Source organism: Nyctereutes procyonoides, unplaced genomic scaffold, assembly GCF_905146905.1.
Source record: "Nyctereutes procyonoides isolate TBG_1078 unplaced genomic scaffold, NYPRO_anot_genome, whole genome shotgun sequence".
Classification (NCBI taxonomy): Eukaryota; Metazoa; Chordata; class Mammalia; order Carnivora; family Canidae; genus Nyctereutes; species Nyctereutes procyonoides.
Genome location: NW_026575024.1, coordinates 11,932,347 through 11,949,261, shown reverse-complemented (window position 1 = coordinate 11,949,261; position 16,915 = coordinate 11,932,347). Strand labels below are relative to the sequence as shown.

Genomic DNA, 16,915 nt, shown 5'->3' with positions numbered 1-16,915 from the left:
TAAAAATGTTCTTGTGTTTGGTTAATGGAGATAAACATTTGGACCATCGATAATAAGTAACAACCAAGTATCTGCAGGGGTCAAACTCTTGGGACAGAGAGCAAATGGAGGGCAGACTCCACTCTTGTATGTTCTGCAGGTTTGTTTTTTAAGACTAAGCACAAGCAGGCTCCCCCACTGAACTGAATCCCAGGACCCCAGAATCCATTACCTGAACCAAAGGCAGAACCTTAACCAACTGAAATACCCAGGTGCCCTCTGCAGGCATTTCTAAACAGTAGTGTTGCTAAAGCACAGGTTCTGTGCTTTGTAGGTCATTTATGAGATTAGCAATTATGGTTAAGGCTATATTTAAATGTTATTAATGTTTAATCATAGAATATTGTACACTGGTCTAATGACAAATGCCAGTCTGGTCTCATTGAACTTCTTTTCCCCTGCCCCAACAATGTTAATACATCATCTTAACTTGAGGAAGCTGGGATTTCACAGTGTTCTAGTTACATTATGCTTTCTAAGCATTGGTATTGACTTCTATCTGCTTCAGTGCTGAACCTAGCGCCTCCAGTGAATAGAAAACCACAAAAGGGTAGGTTATTGGGAGATGAAACCACTGGTTTATCTTCTGGCTAGTTGCTTAGCATGCAAGGAGTTGATGTGAAATATCCACATAGCAAGGTGGACGGACTCCAGTGAGCAATGTATGGAACTGAACCCTGCCAAGGACTGAACTTGGAAGAAGATCCTTCCCTAATCGAGTCCTTGGGGATGAATCCCTGCTGACACCATGTATACAAGAGACTGAACAGGACCCACTCAAGCTGTGCCTAGATTACTGATAAACAGATAAAATGCATTTCAAAATAAGATTGAATGTATTTAAAGTTAAATGTATTTAAAGAATAAAAGTTTTGGTAATTTACCCAGCAATAAATCTAGAGCTCAAGTCAAAAGCTCTATAATGGTCTTGACATAAATACCATTAACTGCATCAGCCAACTGACCTTCCTGAATTTGTCAGAACATTGAAAAACTGGCCCCTAACCTATATTTCCAGACTTGTGTTTCCCTTCATACAATCAATTTAAACTTCAAAAACTATCTTCTGTAGAATTTAAGAAATGAGGGGAAGTGAACAGAAAAGGTAAAATCTGAGACAAACCGTGACACCTTTATCAGGAAACAAATGGTCACTGGAGGGGGTTGGGTAACTGGGTGATAAACATCTAAGGAGGACTTGTGATGTAAGGAGAGCTGGGTATTACATTGTTGGACCCTGGCTCACGGGTGCCAACGTGGCCCGGGGAACGCCCCAGAGACTCAGACCCCAGACAGGCAGATGCAATTAGCAAGAGGGTTTATTGAACGTTTGCGCAAACGGGCTCTCCGCCTCCGAAGAGGAAAAGAGCCCCGATTAGCAATTACAGGTGTCTTTTAAAGGGCAAAAGGAAAGAAACTTCCTAAAGACAAAAGAACAGCGGGAGTCGCATGGCATCCAGGTTGATTTTGGGGAGGGTCAACATGAACCTATTCAGGGACATTCCAATCAGGGTGTGTGGGGGGGGAAACGGTTTTCTTATTGTAAACAGAATGCTTTTAGTTGCTAAAATTTCAGGAAGAAGACTGGATGGGCTGCCTCTGGATTAGGGCTGGCCCTACTTACAAGGGGGGAGGTTTCTTCATTCCCTCCTCTTGTTTGGGCTGATTTTAACCTTAAAATCTTAGGGAACATTTATTTCTTCAGTTTGGAGGGCCCGACATTGCTGAGTTAATACCAGAGCTTGGGTAATAGACAATCTGTCTCGGATGAACTGGAGCAGCCGGTTGAGGACGCAGGGGCCGAAAGTTAGCAGCAGGAGCAGGATAACTAGAGGGCCCAGAATGGTAGAGATTAGGGTGGTCAACCAGGGAGACTGATTAAACCAGTTTTTAAACCAGCCCTGCTGGGCCTCCCGGTCCCTTTGTCTTTTATTTAACCTTTCCCTGAGTTTGGCCATGGAGTCTCTGATGACTCCAGAATGGTCTGCATAGAAACAGCCTTCCTCTCCCAGGGCCGCACACAGTCCTCCCTCTTTCAGGAATAGTCAATCCAAGCCTCCCCTGTTGTGAAGTGCTACTTCTGAAAGTGAGGTGAGGGACTGCTCTAGCTTAGAAACGGACTGCGCTAGTGTCCGTGGATCCTCATCTACAGCTGTTTGGAGTTCTAGATAACGCCGTGAGCCCTGGATCAGAGCAGCTGCGCCGGTACCCACCCCAGCAGCGACCCCTAGTCCCAACATAACGGCTAAGGTTAGGGAGACAGGTTCGCGCCGAAAACGGGTGGGATGTTTATCATACTGATTTTCTAGAGTTTCAGCAGGGTGATAGAACACCCTGGGTATGGTCTGCACCATGACACAGAAGTCGTTTGAGCTATTTAGAACCTTAGCCGACACACAGGGGGGGAGGCCTTTGTTGCATGCCCACCAAGTTCCCGGCTGGGGCTCCAGGTAAGAATCAGTCCCCAAAATCGGGGTGGTAGTGTTACAGAGTCTCTGGTAGCCCCGGGGGGGTGTTCCTATGCAGGTTCCCTGTCCTGTAACTTCTGTAAGGCTGAGTTGTGGTTGGGAGTCGGGTGTGCATCCCTGAGTGCTAGTGATGTTATTATAGGTCCCTGAAGTAGCAATCCCCTCATAATAAGGGGGGGTGGTGCAAGGCAGAGCCAGCAGGATTTAGTTACATCGGGGCTGGTTCGATTAAGGGCCAGGAATGCCCCTATGATAAGATTTGTCCGGTCTCGGGTGACGACCGAGGGATTGGAGTGACCGCCAAGTTAGTGGGTGCGGCACTCCCTGCGGCTAGGGCCGGGGCAGCTCTTTGTTCCCCGAGGACCGCGTTAGGCCCGATCGCCACGGGGTCTGGGGATTCTATTTTTAGTTTAATTCTGAATATAAAACCATCATCTGTTCTTTCTTTGTATAACCTGAGTCCCCACGTATATCCATTGGCCCAGTAAGTAGCCCTTTTTCCAGGCTCCGTGAAGGATATACGTAGGGGATGACACCACCCTTGGCAGGGCCCATAATTAAGGGTTTTCCATTTGCTAAATGTCGGGTGAGTATAGTTAGCCTTGACAGTGATACAATCCCAGGAGGAGGAGGGCCTCCATTCTGCATCCCCCGTAGTTTCACACCCCCAATTTTTACAATAGAAGTATTCCCCTCCTCCACAGGTGGGATTTAGCCTGCGATCTCTGTGGTGCCCGGGACAGACATAAAAGGGAAGAGTGCTTAGCATGGCCCTTCTTTCAGGCGTGCCACATCCTCCCCATGGGTCTAATCCCAGTCGCCCTGGAGGGCTTTCTTGGTTAGGGGCTCTAGAGGTATCGAAGTATCCCTCTAGGTCCCATGGGCTAGGGGCCCCTATGGTTAGCTTGCATAGGTCAGGATATAGGTCAGGCCACCAGGTTCCCACGGGGGCGGTCTTAGTTATAGACCAGACCTCGTCACCCCCAGACGTTAGTACCTGCCAGGTTAACCTTTTGAGGGCATGAGGGCTACCTTTGGCGGAGGTGAAGAGCGCTAGGAGAGGTAGGAATATAACAACTGTCACTGAACAATTTTTGAAAGTCTTAACTTGAGCGGGTTTTGGGTGCGGTGGAGCTTCCATTGGAGTGGCTCGTCCGGTCCGTCCTGGCTGGCGTCAGCGGTGCTCGTTGATGGGGCGCGCTGGACGTGTGAGGCGTGGACCCAAGCAGCAATGCCGTCTACCTTTAAGGCGGTTGGGGTGGTCAGGAGTACAGTATATGGGCCCTTCCAGCGGGGCTCAAGCGTCCTGGACTGATGTCTCCTGACGTAGACGGAGTCCCCGATCTGGAACGGGTGTGGGCCGGTTGTGTCTCCGGGGCGGTAGACAGCCGCAAGGGGTTTCCAGATCTGGTGCTGGATAATCTGGAGCGCCTTTAGCCTGTCCTGTAAACCGGGAGTGTTAGCAAGAGGGTCAAGAGCAGAATCTAGTAAGTCCGTTACTGGTGGGGGACCTCCATAGAGAATCTCGTAAGGAGTTAGCCCATGGCGCGCGGGAGTGTTCCGGACTCGGAACAGAACCATAGGGAGGAGTTGGACCCAGTCTCTAGTGCCAGTCTCCAATGTCAATTTAGTTAGGGTCTCTTTAATTGTTCTATTCATTCTTTCTACCTGACCTGAGCTCTGGGGTCTGTATGCACAATGTAATTTCCAATTTATCCCCAGTAATCTGGCCACCAACTGACTTACCTGGGAGACGAAGGCGGGGCCGTTGTCCGACCCTATTACCTTGGGCAGTCCAAACCGGGGGAAAATTTCTTCCAGGATTTTCTTGACAACCACCTGGGCGGTTTCTCGCTTGGTGGGGAAAGCTTCTGTCCAGCCATTTCGTAGAAAGCTACTCCCATCGGTGTACCAGGTTGCTTCAGCATCTGGCAAAGGCTGGTCCGTCAAGTCCCCTCTGGTGCCATGGACTTCAGCTAGGATCTGGTGGCAATCATGCATTACTAGGGAGGGGGACTCGGTTTCTGGAAGCAAGGTGGCCGGGTTTAGAGATGTAGCCGTTCCAAACTGTATCCGCTCAGAATTCAGTAACATGGCCTGATAATGGGTGACCCGGGCGTTTGAGAGCCATCGATCAGGGGGCTGGCGGATGACTGTCTCTACGGCGTGGGGGGCCACCACAGTGAGGGGTTGGCCAAAAGTCAACTTGTCTGAGTCTTTTACCAGGACTGCCATAGCCGCTATTATCCGGAGACATGGGGGCCATCCTGCAGCCACGCTGTCTAATTTTTTTGAAAAGTATGCCACGGGCCTTTTCCAGGGTCCCAGTTTTTGAGTTAGGACCCCTTTGGCTATTCCATTATGTTCATCAACATATAGCGTAAAAGGCTTGGTTACATCTGGGAGGCTCAGGGCAGGGGCGGTCAATAAGGCCCTTTTTATTTTGTCAAAAGCCAATTGCTGCTCCTTTCCCCAGTGGTAGGGGGTGTTGGATTTCGTGAGAGGATATAGGGGAGCCGCCATCTCCGCAAACCCGGGTATCCAGAGGCGGCAGAACCCAGCACTGTCGAGGAACTCTCCTAGTCCTTTGGCATTAGTGGGTGCTGGGATCAGGGCTACAGCCTTTTTGCGGCTCTCCGTCAGCCACCTCTGGCCTCCTTCCAGGAGATATCCCAGATAGGTCACTTGTCTCTGGCCTACTTGGGCCTTTTTGGCGGAGGCTCTATACCCCAGTTCTCCCAGTCTCTCAAGCAGGGCCCCCATACCTTTTACACAATCCTGTTCTGTCCTAGCCGCCAGGAGCAAATCATCCACGTACTGCAGAAGGACGAGGTCCGGATGGCCAACTCGGAAATCTGCCAAATCCCGATGCAAGGCCTCATCGAACAAAGTAGGGGAGTTTTTGAATCCCTGTGGCAGCCTTGTCCAAGTGAGTTGTCCTGAGAATCCCGTCTCAGGATCTTTCCATTCAAAAGCAAAAATAGGCTGGCTTTGAGAGCTTAACCGCAGGCAGAAGAATGCATCTTTTAGATCTAACACCGTATACCAGACATGGCTTGGGGGTAAGGTGCTGAGCAAGTTGTAGGGATTCGGCACCGTGGGATGTATGTCCTCTGTCCTCCAGTTAACCTCTCGTAAATCTTGTACTGGCCGGTAATCTCCTGTGCCGGGTTTTTTTTTTACGGGTAATAGAGGAGTATTCCAGGGCGACTGGCAAGGTATTAAAATGCCCAATTGTAATAGTCTCTGTATATGGGGCCGAATGCCTTCTTTGGCCTCTTTGCTCATTGAATATTGCCGGATCGATATGGGGGTGGCCGAGGGTTTTAAGTTTATAATTATGGGCGGCTGGTTTACAGCTAGTCCCATTCCGGCCGTTTCCACCCAGGCCTGAGGGTAGTTAGTGAGCCATTCAGAATCCAGGGGCTGCACAGCCAGTGGAGAGTCCTCGTGCAGCCAGTGTTCATCCTCTAGGCGCAAGGTCAGTACCTGGAGGGGCTGCCCTCCCGCGCCAGTAATAGTGGCCCCTTTTTGCTGAAAATGTATCTGGGCCCCTACTTTTGAAAGAAGGTCTCTGCCTAGGAGAGGGTAAGGGCAGTCTGGGACCACTAAGAAGGAATGCGTTACTTGCCCAGTGCTCAGGTGGACCTTCCGTTCGGTTGTCCATCGATATAACTTGCCTCCAGTTGCCCCCTGAACCCAAGACGTTTTAGAGCTCAAGGGTCCTTTTGCCTCAGTTAAAACTGAATGTTGAGCTCCCGTATCGACCAGGAAGGTCACCGGCTGTCCCCCCACTTTAAGGGTTATCCGAGGCTCAGGGGGGGGGTTCCTGGCCCTGACACCCCTAATCTTCATCTTCTAGGGACAAAACAGGAATGGGCTTCTTTTTAGGTCCCTGCGTTTGGCCCTTCCTTGGGCAATCTTTAACCCAATGTCCTTTTTCCTTGCAGTAGGCACACTGGTCTCGTTCAACCCGTGGTCCTCTTTTGTCTCCCAGGTCCCTACTCTGTCCTGACTTACTCTGCCCTGAGCCCTGTACTACGGTGGCCAGTATAGCCTTCTATTAACCTCTGCAGAAAACCTGCCGGCGTCTCCTCTTTTCCCTGCACTATAGCACGTACCTTTGCCAAATTGGTGGGGCGACGCCCTGCCCCTTTGAGACCCGCTAGGAGTACCTGGCGATAGAGACGGAGCCGCTCCCTACCAGCAACAGTGTCGTAGTCCCAGGTCGGGCGAACCAAGGGGAAAACATCCTCAATTTCCTTAGGCAGCTGGGTCGGCCTCCCATCCGCCCCCGGGACGTTTTTCCGAGCTTCGAGGTAGACGCGCTGTCTCTCCTCCATGGTGAGGAGAGTCTGCAGGAGCTGTTGGCAGTCATCCCAGGTCGGCTGGTGGGTCCACAGAATTGACTCAATTAATCCGGTTAGCGCCTGGGGGTCTCGGGAGAAGGAGGGGTTATGAGTTTTCCAGTTGTAAAGGTCAGAGGCAGAGAACGGCCAGTATTGCATCTGGCCGCCTACTGATCGGAGGGGAAATGCCTGGGAGGTCCAGACGTCTTCCGACTCTCCCCCGCGCTCTCGCCGAAAGCGGAGGCGACCGGCGAGCGGGGGTGAAGCGAGGGGTTGCCCCTCTGCCCCCGTAGAGTCGGGGGACGGAGCTGAGGGAGCGGAGGGAGAGGTAGGGGCCTCCGAGCGGGGCGTTGGGGGTTGGGCATAAGGGGGAGGGGAGGAGCCCAAGAGAAGGAGACTGTCCTGGTCCCCTGGGAGCACAGGCGGCTCCTTAGGTTTTGATTCAGGAAATTTTAGGGGGCAAAGGGTGGATGGAGAGGAGGGACGGGGAATTGGGGGAGTGTGGCAGGGAGGGAGTGAGGGTCTCGGGCTCGGTCCCCCTTGAGAAGGGATAAAGCATTTTATCCGGGATTCTTAGCGAGATCCTCCCATACTATGATGTACGGCACCTGATCGAGGTGTCCATTGGGTCCTGGCTGGAAGACCAGGGCCTTCACCTGCAAGATAATGTCAGTATTATCCTGGGCCACCCGACGTTGAAAGCCGGCCACTCTGAGGAGCAGAAGGTGACCCATCTTCATCTTCTGACTTCGACCGAAAGATTGTGTGCCCGGCCGGCGACTTCTTTCCAGTGATCTAGAGTGAGGCTTAAAGGGGTGGTTACAGTCTGCCCCATGGGTGTAGAGAAGAGGTGAGCGGTGAGGAGTAGGACAGGAAAGGAAGAAAAACACGGAACGAACAGACGCACACGAACGACAGGACTGGCGCGGCAGATTCAGATGGGAGCGGTCGCGAACCACGACCCTCCCCGAAGAGGAGGGAGTGCCGGGGCTCCGTTCCTCTTCCAGACCACTCCGGAGTCCGACTCCGGAGGGGGACCAGGGGTCTCGGGCACGTCTGCCTCCCCCGCTGGTCCAAATACAGAATACAGAGTACAGCGTCCTGCAGGCACAATACAGACCCGGCACAAAACAGACCCGGCCAGTCAGACAAACGGACGAGACAGATATGACATTTAGCGAGCTCGGTCTTACCTCCTACCGGTCTTAGGATTGAGTCTGGGGTGTCTCAGATCCCGGACGAGCCCCCAAATGTTGGACCCTGGCTCACGGGTGCCAACGTGGCCCGGGGGACGCCCCAGAGACTCAGACCCCAGACAGGCAGATGCAATTAGCAAGAGGGTTTATTGAACGTTTGCGCAAACGGGCTCTCCGCCTCCGAAGAGGAAAAGAGCCCCGATTAGCAATTACAGGTGTCTTTTAAAGGGCAAAAGGAAAGAAACTTCCTAAAGACAAAAGAACAGCGGGAGTCGCATGGCATCCAGGTTGATTTTGGGGAGGGTCAACATGAACCTATTCAGGGACATTCCAATCAGGGTGTGGGGGGGGGAAACGGTTTTCTTATTGTAAACAGAATGCTTTTAGTTGCTAAAATTTCAGGAAGAAGACTGGATGGGCTGCCTCTGGATTAGGGCTGGCCCTACTTACAAGGGGGGAGGTTTCTTCAACATAAGACTGATGAATCGTTGACCTCTATCTCTGACACTAATATGTTATTTGTTAATTAATTGGATTAAAAAAACAATTCATCAGAGACCTTCAAACTGCAACTCAGGAATGTCTCAGATTGCCACTGCCTGACCCCAGTCCCTCTGAAGATATTTTGAACCCAATGTTGAGAAACCTCAACTGGCTTTTCCCCAAGCTCAGAAACTGAATTATTATTTTTAAGATTTTATTTATTCATGAGAGAGAGAGGCAGAGGGAGAAAGAGGCTTCATGCAGGGAGCCTGATGTGGGACTCCATCCCAGGACTCCCAGATCACGCCCTGGGCTGAAGGCAGGCGCTAAACTACTGAACCACCCAGGGATCCCCAGAAACAATTTATAATTTGCTTGAACTATCAACTTTTGGATATTTTTTTTTGCTTCCATAGAAATGGCTCTGATTAAATTACCAGATTTTTCACATCATATGGAGCTGACTTGCAGCCTCTCCTCTCAAAACATCCTCATATTCATCCTGTCCTAAGTAGTCCTGCCAATATATGATTGCTAATACATCATGCTGTGCATATGTAAATAATTAAAAAATTAAAACCCGTTTGAGTTATTTAACTGGTAAATCTTAGCTCCTGGTAATCTTTGTTCCAGGGAATTTGTCAGTCCTTGGTTATTCTCCGGACAGTCATTATAGTAACTTCTCTAGTGCATTGTCTGCTCTTGATGGATTTAAATGACTGCCATAGCCACTCACATGCCAGATAGTATCTCCATCAGGATCCCACAACTGGATCAATCAGTAGTAACTACATAAATGATGAATATGGTTGACTACATGGCCCTTTAGCCAGAGACTCCACTAATGGAAAGACAAAATGTGTGATTGTTTAGCCTGATTACATCAATGGTGGTAAATGAGAATAAGGCTATACTGGCTGGTCACACTCTCAGCCTACTGAAAGAATAACCAAAGGGCGGGGGGTGGAGGGGATTGGTAAAGTAAAAAACAAATGAAAACTTTGAAAACTCTCTGAGTGGACAAAACCAGTGTAATCCTATAAACAAAGCTTAATTGTGCTTATTTTGTAAGACTAACTTGACCTGGGTCATTTCTTACATCTCTGAAGTCATAAGCAAAACAAACTTTTACCCAAGGCTAATATGAAATAACCACTGCCCAACTGCCTATCATTTAAGAAAATTCTAGTATAACCAATATCTACATGTATACCAATACCTAATACAACCAGTCAATGTGAAGAGTAAGCAGTCACTGCTTTCTCACTACATAAGCTGCTTTATAACAACATGCCCCTTAGCGTCATTCCATGTTTTGGTTTGAGGGCTCCTAGTTTACAAACTATCTTTTTAGTGTGCACACAATAAACTCTTAACTACTAAAAAACAAAAACTAGGGGTGCCTGGGTGACTCAGTGATTGAGCATCTGCCTTCAGCTCAGGTCGCGATCCTGGGGTCCTGGGATGAAGTCCTACACCAGGCTCCTTGCAGGGAGCCTGCTTCTCCCTCTGCCTATGTCTCTGCCTCTTTCTCTGCCTCATGAATAAATAAACAAAATCTTAAAAAAAAAATTATCCTTCACATTTTGCTCTTGTGCCACGTGTGAAACGATTAGCAAATCCTATTGGTTCTGCCTTCGAAATACATCTGAAATTTGCCACTCCATTGCTACCACTTTGCCCATCCAAAGCATCATCCAATCTTTGATTACTGGTCTTTCTACTACCACTCCCTTCTATGATCTATTAAGCAGCTGGAAGGATCATGAAAATCAAAGATCATGCCACTATCCTCAAAACCCCCCAGCGTGTGTCCACGTCATTTGGAGTAAAAACCAGAGTCTGGCCTGCATTATTTCCCCTTAATCTCTGACCTATCTCTGTCTCCTTCGATCTCTCTCATTCACCAAACTGTTCCTCCATCACTTGAGGATCATTCCTACCTCAGAATCTTTGCACCTGCTGTTCCCTCTTCCCGGAGTGACAGATTCTAGCCTCTTCAGATCTTTGCATGGTTCCTTCACTTGTCCCAGTCAGGTGTTTATTCAAATGTCACCTTCTCTGGGGAACCTATCTAAAATAATCTTCCCTACCACTTTCTATTCCCTTACTTTGTATTTTTTTCGGATTACTTATCACTGCTTAAGTGATATATATAGATACAGATATAGATATATACGCACATTGTATGTATATAGTATATTTGTTGGAGCCCTCTCACTACCCCCCACCCTCATTAAACCAGGACTCCGTGTACATAGCAACTTTCCCTACTTTGTCTATGGCTCCTCCACAGCAAGTGGCACAGTGTCTGGCTTGTGGTAAGCCACTCAATATTTGTTAAATGAAAGAATGAATCACACACTTGCCTTGTGGCTGGACTGAGCTAAGGCACTTGACATGCATACTTTGTTACTCATCACAACCACCCTATGAGGAGAAAACCAGCATGATTCTTTTTTTTTTTCAAGATTTTATTTACTTATTCATGAGAGACACAGAGAAAGAGGCAGAGACTTAGGCAGAGGGAGAAGCAGGCTCCATGCAGGGAGCCCGATGTGGGACTCCACCCAAGGACCCCAGGATCGTGCCCTCAGCCAAAGGCAGACACTTAACCACTGAGTCACCCAGGCATCCCAACCAACATGATTCTTATCCCAATTGCACAGACGAGGGAGTGGCACTCAGAGAGGCATGGTTCCCCAGCTCTATGTGATGAATTGGGTCACAAACTCTGGCCTGTTTGACTCCAAAGCTCCTCCTTTTCCCTTCCCAACATACTGCCTTCTACTAGAACAAGGAGTATTCTCTGGAGTCTCTGCATCCTCTGCAGTTTCCAGAGCTATTCCTTGCATACAGTAGGTGCTCAATAAGGCAAAAATGACCAAATGATTCCTTGAACTATCACTCACAAACTGGCAGCATGAAGACACAATCCATTCCATAAATATTTATTGAGGACCTACCGTATGCCAGACTCTGTTCTAGGTGCTGAGAATATAATGGGACATTTTTTTGTCAGTGTGGGAGATTAACTTGCCAGTGGAGGGCTAGGAACAGCAAAAACAATAGTATGTTATTTAATGTTAAATGCTATGGAGAAAACTCATTACAGTGGGGGAATGGGAATAGAATTGGAAATGGTAAAGGTGAACAGTTGAGCACAGAGCTGAAATAGATCCAGGAGTGAGTGGTGTGAGTATCGGGGCATAGTACCTTCCAGGCCAGTGCAAAGGCTCTAGGGTGAAAACATGCCTGTCGGCTGCTGTGTTTAGAGTAGAAAAGAAGCTAGTGTGTCTTTGAGTGGAAAATTGAAAGGTCTGGTCATAAGTGGATTTATTTTCCTGTCTGGTAATAATGACTATGGCTGAGTAACATCCATCCCTTTCGGCAGGGCATGATGGGCTTTCCAGTTCCCACTCTGGTCTGCTTCTCTCTTCTATGTACCTGTGCCTGCGGAAGTAATCATAGTAACAATGGCTAACATATATTGAGCCCTTACTATGTGTTAATTGCAGTTCTTACCATGTAAAAAGACATTCTTCCAACAGCCATATAAGGTAGGTTGTATTATTAATCTCATTTGGCAATTGAAGCAGCAGTCTCAGAGAGGTAAAACAACTTGCCTATGGTCAATACAGCTGGTAAGAGTCGCAGAGCCAGGACTTGAACCCTGTCAGTCTGGCTCTTGAGTTTGTAACCTTTGGCTTAATTACAGCCAATCACTTTTTTGCCGTCTAACAGACATAGGAAGGAGTCAATTTCTGGCTCTTAAAATTTCAAATGAAAGGGTGGCTCAGTCAGTTATGCATCTGCCTTCAGTTCAGGTCATGATCCCAGAGTCCTCGGATCAAGCCCCACATCAGGTTTCCGACTTAGGAGAGGGTCTGCTTCTCCCTCTACCTCTGCTTCTCTCCACGGCTTGTGTTCTCTCTCTCTCTCTCTCTCACAAATATTTTTTTTTTTAAGTTCAAATGGAAAAAAAAAAGTTCACATGCTTTTGCTGGAGTTCTTTGTTGGTAAGACACTTCTGAACTCAGAAGTGTCCCCAAATACCTGCTAGCTGAAGGCCAAAGAAGCTCCTGAGAGGGCTCCCATCCACCTTGTTTCTTGACTTTGCTGTCACGGATTGCCTGAGCTCCAGGGCCAATGACAGGTCTCGGATGCCCAAACTCTGCATCTTGTCTCCCTAGCTTCAGTCCCACCAAACAAGTGATGCTTCACTCTCATTTTATTTCTTTGTCCTCCTAGCTGAGGGATGTGGCAAATAACTTCAGCTCTATAAGCCTCTGATTCGTGATTTGTGAAATGGTGTTCATAACATTATCTACTTCAGAGAACTGTAAGGTTCAACAAACTTGTGTCTGCAAAGCGTTCAGCCCAAGGCCTGGAAAACAGAAGGAACACAATTCATTATTGAGGTAAGAAATAAATCTTTCTGCCACAGTGAGGTGGGAGGAGGTCTGAGTTGGGGAACTAGGAGCAGAATAAATGTGCTCATTGAGTGCTTATCGCATGTAATATTCTATTGTTTTATTATCTCATTTAATCTATACCCCAATCCTGCTCTATCCTATTTATTTATTTACTTATTTATTTATTTATAAAGATTTCGTTTGTTTATTTGAGAGAAAAAGAGAGAGCACAAGCAAGGGGTGCTTCAGAGGGAGAGGGAGAGGCTGGCGCCCCCCCACTTTGCCCCACAATGTGAGGCCCAATCCCAGGATCTTGGGATCGTGACCTGAGCCAAAGGCAGATGCTTAACTGGCACAGGTGCCTCCTTAATATCTCATTTTAAAGGTAGGTAAACTAAAATTCAAGGTTAGTGACTTACTTGAGGTCATGCATCTTGGAACTGACAGCTGGGATTTTAACTCCTTCCTGGGCCCCTAATTTCTATACTCTACTGTCCTTCAAGAATCTTTGCTCCAGACCCACACCAGCTGCATGAATAGAATTGCAAGTGTTTCTGGGAAGCTAAGGAGAAAGATAAGGGATCCACAGATCATCTTCCAGAATTCCAGCCAGGAGGTGGTATTGTTTCCCTGGTATCTCACTTTTTGTCAGCTGGGAACAGGGCCATTTTATAAATGGCTCTGAGTCTGGGATTAGTCCCTGGCTCCTAGCATACAGCCAGCTCTTAGCTCCAGATCTCCCACCTATAGAACGGGTATAACATTAACCTTCCTCTTGGGAATCTGTGAAGACCAAATGAGATATGTCAAAATGCTTAGTGTAGTGTTTGGCAGGTTGTAACTAATGGCACTTGGATGGTTATAACTACTTGCACTGTATGTTAACTAACTAAATTTAAATAAAACAAAAAGTGATTCACATCTCTGAGCCTCAGTTTCATCATCTGAAAAATCAGGACCTTAATGGATCCGCCCTTTGGGGATATTTTGAGGAGTAAAAGAACACATATAACTCTGCTTGGAACATGGAAAGAGCTTCTCAAATGCTTATTATTATTATTATTATTATTAGTTTCTTTTCATCTTCTTTTTCTTTTTCCTCCTTCTAGATTTTGGCTGCCTCAATCCTCATGATGGCACAATTGCCAGGGAAGATGGAACATGGGATCCCTTCCAGGACTTGCAGCTCCAGTCTGTGTCTGCAGGGGGCGCTATGCGCACACATTTCTCCAACTGGTGGGCGCAAAGCCTCCACCCTTGGGCTGGGAAAGGGGAAGATGGCCTCGTAGTGGCCTTGCAGATGGGTGAGCTTTCAGATCTTGCATCTAGCACTTCTGGGGTTGAGTGCAGCAGTGAAGCCTGAGAAAGGGCAAATTCCCCAGGCCTGAAACATGGGCTGCTAATGGTGCCTCCACTAACTAGACTCATGCAACAAATCAACCAGAAACAAATTTACCCATGATCCTTTCAATCTAACGCGTAGGTGATTTCACTTTCCCACATTGCCTTCTGTCCCCATTATGTTATCATAGTAGGGTGGCTACTATCAGCATGGTTGGAGCTTCCCATTTTTAAAGGAAGCCAGAAATCCTTACACTGCTAACAACAGATTCCAATTTTATAAACTGTGAAGACTTAGAAAATGCACATGTGCAGGCCTCAGATGGTCTGGAAGCTGCCAGTTTGAGACCTCTGCAATTTGAGCTGTATCCTTTTCAGCACCACTCTTCTTATCATTCCTGAGCCGGATAAAACACATGACATTCAGTCAAATATGAATTGCAGATAAATCACAAATAATTTTTTAGCATATGTATTTCCTCTGCAATATTCAGGACACAATTAAAATTATTTGTTGTTTATCTGAAATTCATTTAACTGGCCATTCTCTATTTCTATTTGCTAAATCTGGCAGCCTCATTCCTGCAAGGACTTGGCTTGGGACAATGGCATCTGCTCTTTGAGAGGAAGCCTTGATGGACCTTGTCTGTTTTGAATAACTTTCATATTCTCTGTCAACTTGGATTTTTTTCCTCTAAGATTATCTGGGGGGGGAATTGCAATTTATGGGTTTTCCCAACAGTTTCTAAACAGGCTTCAAACTCTTGGTTGGTGGAATTGGCAGGCCCTATGGCCCACCCTTTGGGCTCATCCCCTGATCAATTCCTCCCAAGGTCCAATGTTCACTAATTGCAGGTCGATTTAGAAAGCAACTGTCTTTTTATCTGTTAGTCATGGCAGAAACAGACCATCTTGGGCTTATTTATAACTATGGCTTTTTTAAAAAGAGAGAAAAAGAGAAATCTGGATCCTCTCACTTGGCAGACTCATTTAAACAAATGGTCCTTTTGCTAAAACAGACCTATGCCACAGGGCCACAGTTTGCAGATGGGAAGGCTTGCATGGGTGCGGTCCTAGCAGGTCAGATCTTTTTTTTCTTGAATGTTAAAGTGGCAGTAGAGGCAGTCTGGAAATCTGACATCACTTTTGGATCTGCCCAGGTTGACCTGATGTTTTTACAGCTAGAGCAGCTATCTACAGAGTGTAGTGGTACTTGCTAGGCTACCGCAAACGTTTCACCTGTCCCACCATTGTCAAGTCCAAGTGTACCTCTCTCTAAGCCCCCTCTCTCTAACTCTCTACTCAAGTTATCCTTGTCATAATCATCATCTGTAATTGCCATTTATTGAAATATCCTACCAGGTTCCATGCTAGATACTTGACATGTTATAATTTACTCCTTACTCTACAAGAGAGGTAGTATTATTATCCCAACTTTACAGATGAGGAAAGTGAGTAAATGGCTCTGCCAAAGTCTTCACTTGCTCCTCACCCTAGGCTACCTTGTTCAGTGCTCCTGGAGCATAGACAACTCAAACCCTGTGCTGGGAGCTTTAGCAGCAGTTTGTAAGAGGGAATGTCAATTGAGGCTGAGCTAACCATTCCTCTGGTTTTACCTTGCAGGGTGCTTCTCCAGGAGCTCCTCCACTTGACCCTCCTTCCAGGCAATGGTAGCAGATTCTTCCCTGGCATCTTCCAGTGTAAGGGGTGCCCCCTTCTATTTCCAGCTCCAGTGTTCCTTGCTAGCCCTGTGGTTTCCTTATATTCTGTGCACAAGCTTGTGGTATTCTCTGATTATAGTCTGCTGGAATTGTTCTATTTCCAGTAGCTGTGACTGGTACAGAGGCAGAGCTGGGATTTGAACACAGGGATTCCAAAATAACCTCTTTGCAAGTGGCCTTCCAGAGCTGTGCTCAGATTGCTTCTGCCAGGCACTGTGTCTGCCTTCCGACACAGACCATGATCCGCTCTCCTCTCTAGCATTTTCCCACAACTGCAGGAAATGTTGTTAAATGTATTTTCTGTGCCTGCCAGTATAATGACCCTATTAAAAAAAAACACACACACACACAAAGTGATGCTAGTTTTACATAACTTGTTCTTAGGAAACAAGCTCCTTGTGAATGCTTGCACCCCCACCCCAAGTGCTTAATTAGAATCATTTCAGAGGCAAATCATTGAGCTGAGCCAAAGAGGCAATGAGAAGGATAATTATCCCTCAGTCTCTGCCCTAAAATAGTTCACAGCCAAGTTGCCAACTCCCTGATTAATTTTTCAGGCTAGAATATCATGGGGGATGAGACTAAGCTTATCTACATGTGGTTTCCAAACTCTATCCTCACATTTGGATATCTATATCTATATCTATATCTATATCTATATGTTAATCAGCACTCAGAAAGCAAATAATCCAATTAAAAAATAGGCAGAAGACATGAACAGATATCTCTCCAAAGAAGACCTACAGAAGGTCAATAGATACATGTGAAGATATTCAACATCACTCAGCATCAGGGAAATGCAAATCAAAACTACAATGAGTTATCACCTCATACGTATCAGAATGGCTAAAATCAACAACCCAAGAAACAACAGGTATTGGCGAGGGTGTGGAGAAAGGGGAA

The 16,915-nt window shown here is 47.2% G+C and overlaps 1 protein-coding gene across 2 annotated transcripts; it reads right to left on the bottom strand.

Moving 5' to 3' along the window:
• Positions 1-1,506: 1,506 nt before the first annotated feature.
• On the bottom strand, positions 1,507-5,062 carry LOC129495488 (uncharacterized). Of its 2 annotated transcripts, none has more exons than XM_055303037.1 (2): positions 3,540-5,062; positions 1,507-1,867 (listed from the first exon to the last, which is right to left on the bottom strand). In XM_055303037.1, exon 1 carries the CDS (start codon positions 5,028-5,030, stop codon positions 3,588-3,590), a length of 1,443 nt encoding a protein of 480 aa, XP_055159012.1. In that variant the 5' UTR covers positions 5,031-5,062; the 3' UTR covers positions 1,507-1,867; positions 3,540-3,587. The 2 variants fall into 2 exon arrangements, with proteins under 2 accessions (XP_055159012.1, XP_055159021.1); XM_055303046.1 differs by lacking the exon at positions 1,507-1,867 and having other exon boundaries at positions 3,066-3,950; positions 4,254-5,062.
• Positions 5,063-16,915: the final 11,853 nt, after the last annotated feature.

Coding starts and splice junctions, on each gene's coding strand:
- LOC129495488 (XM_055303037.1), bottom strand. CDS start 5,030: ATGGCGGCTCCCCTATATCCTCTCACGAAATCCAACACCCCCTACCAC.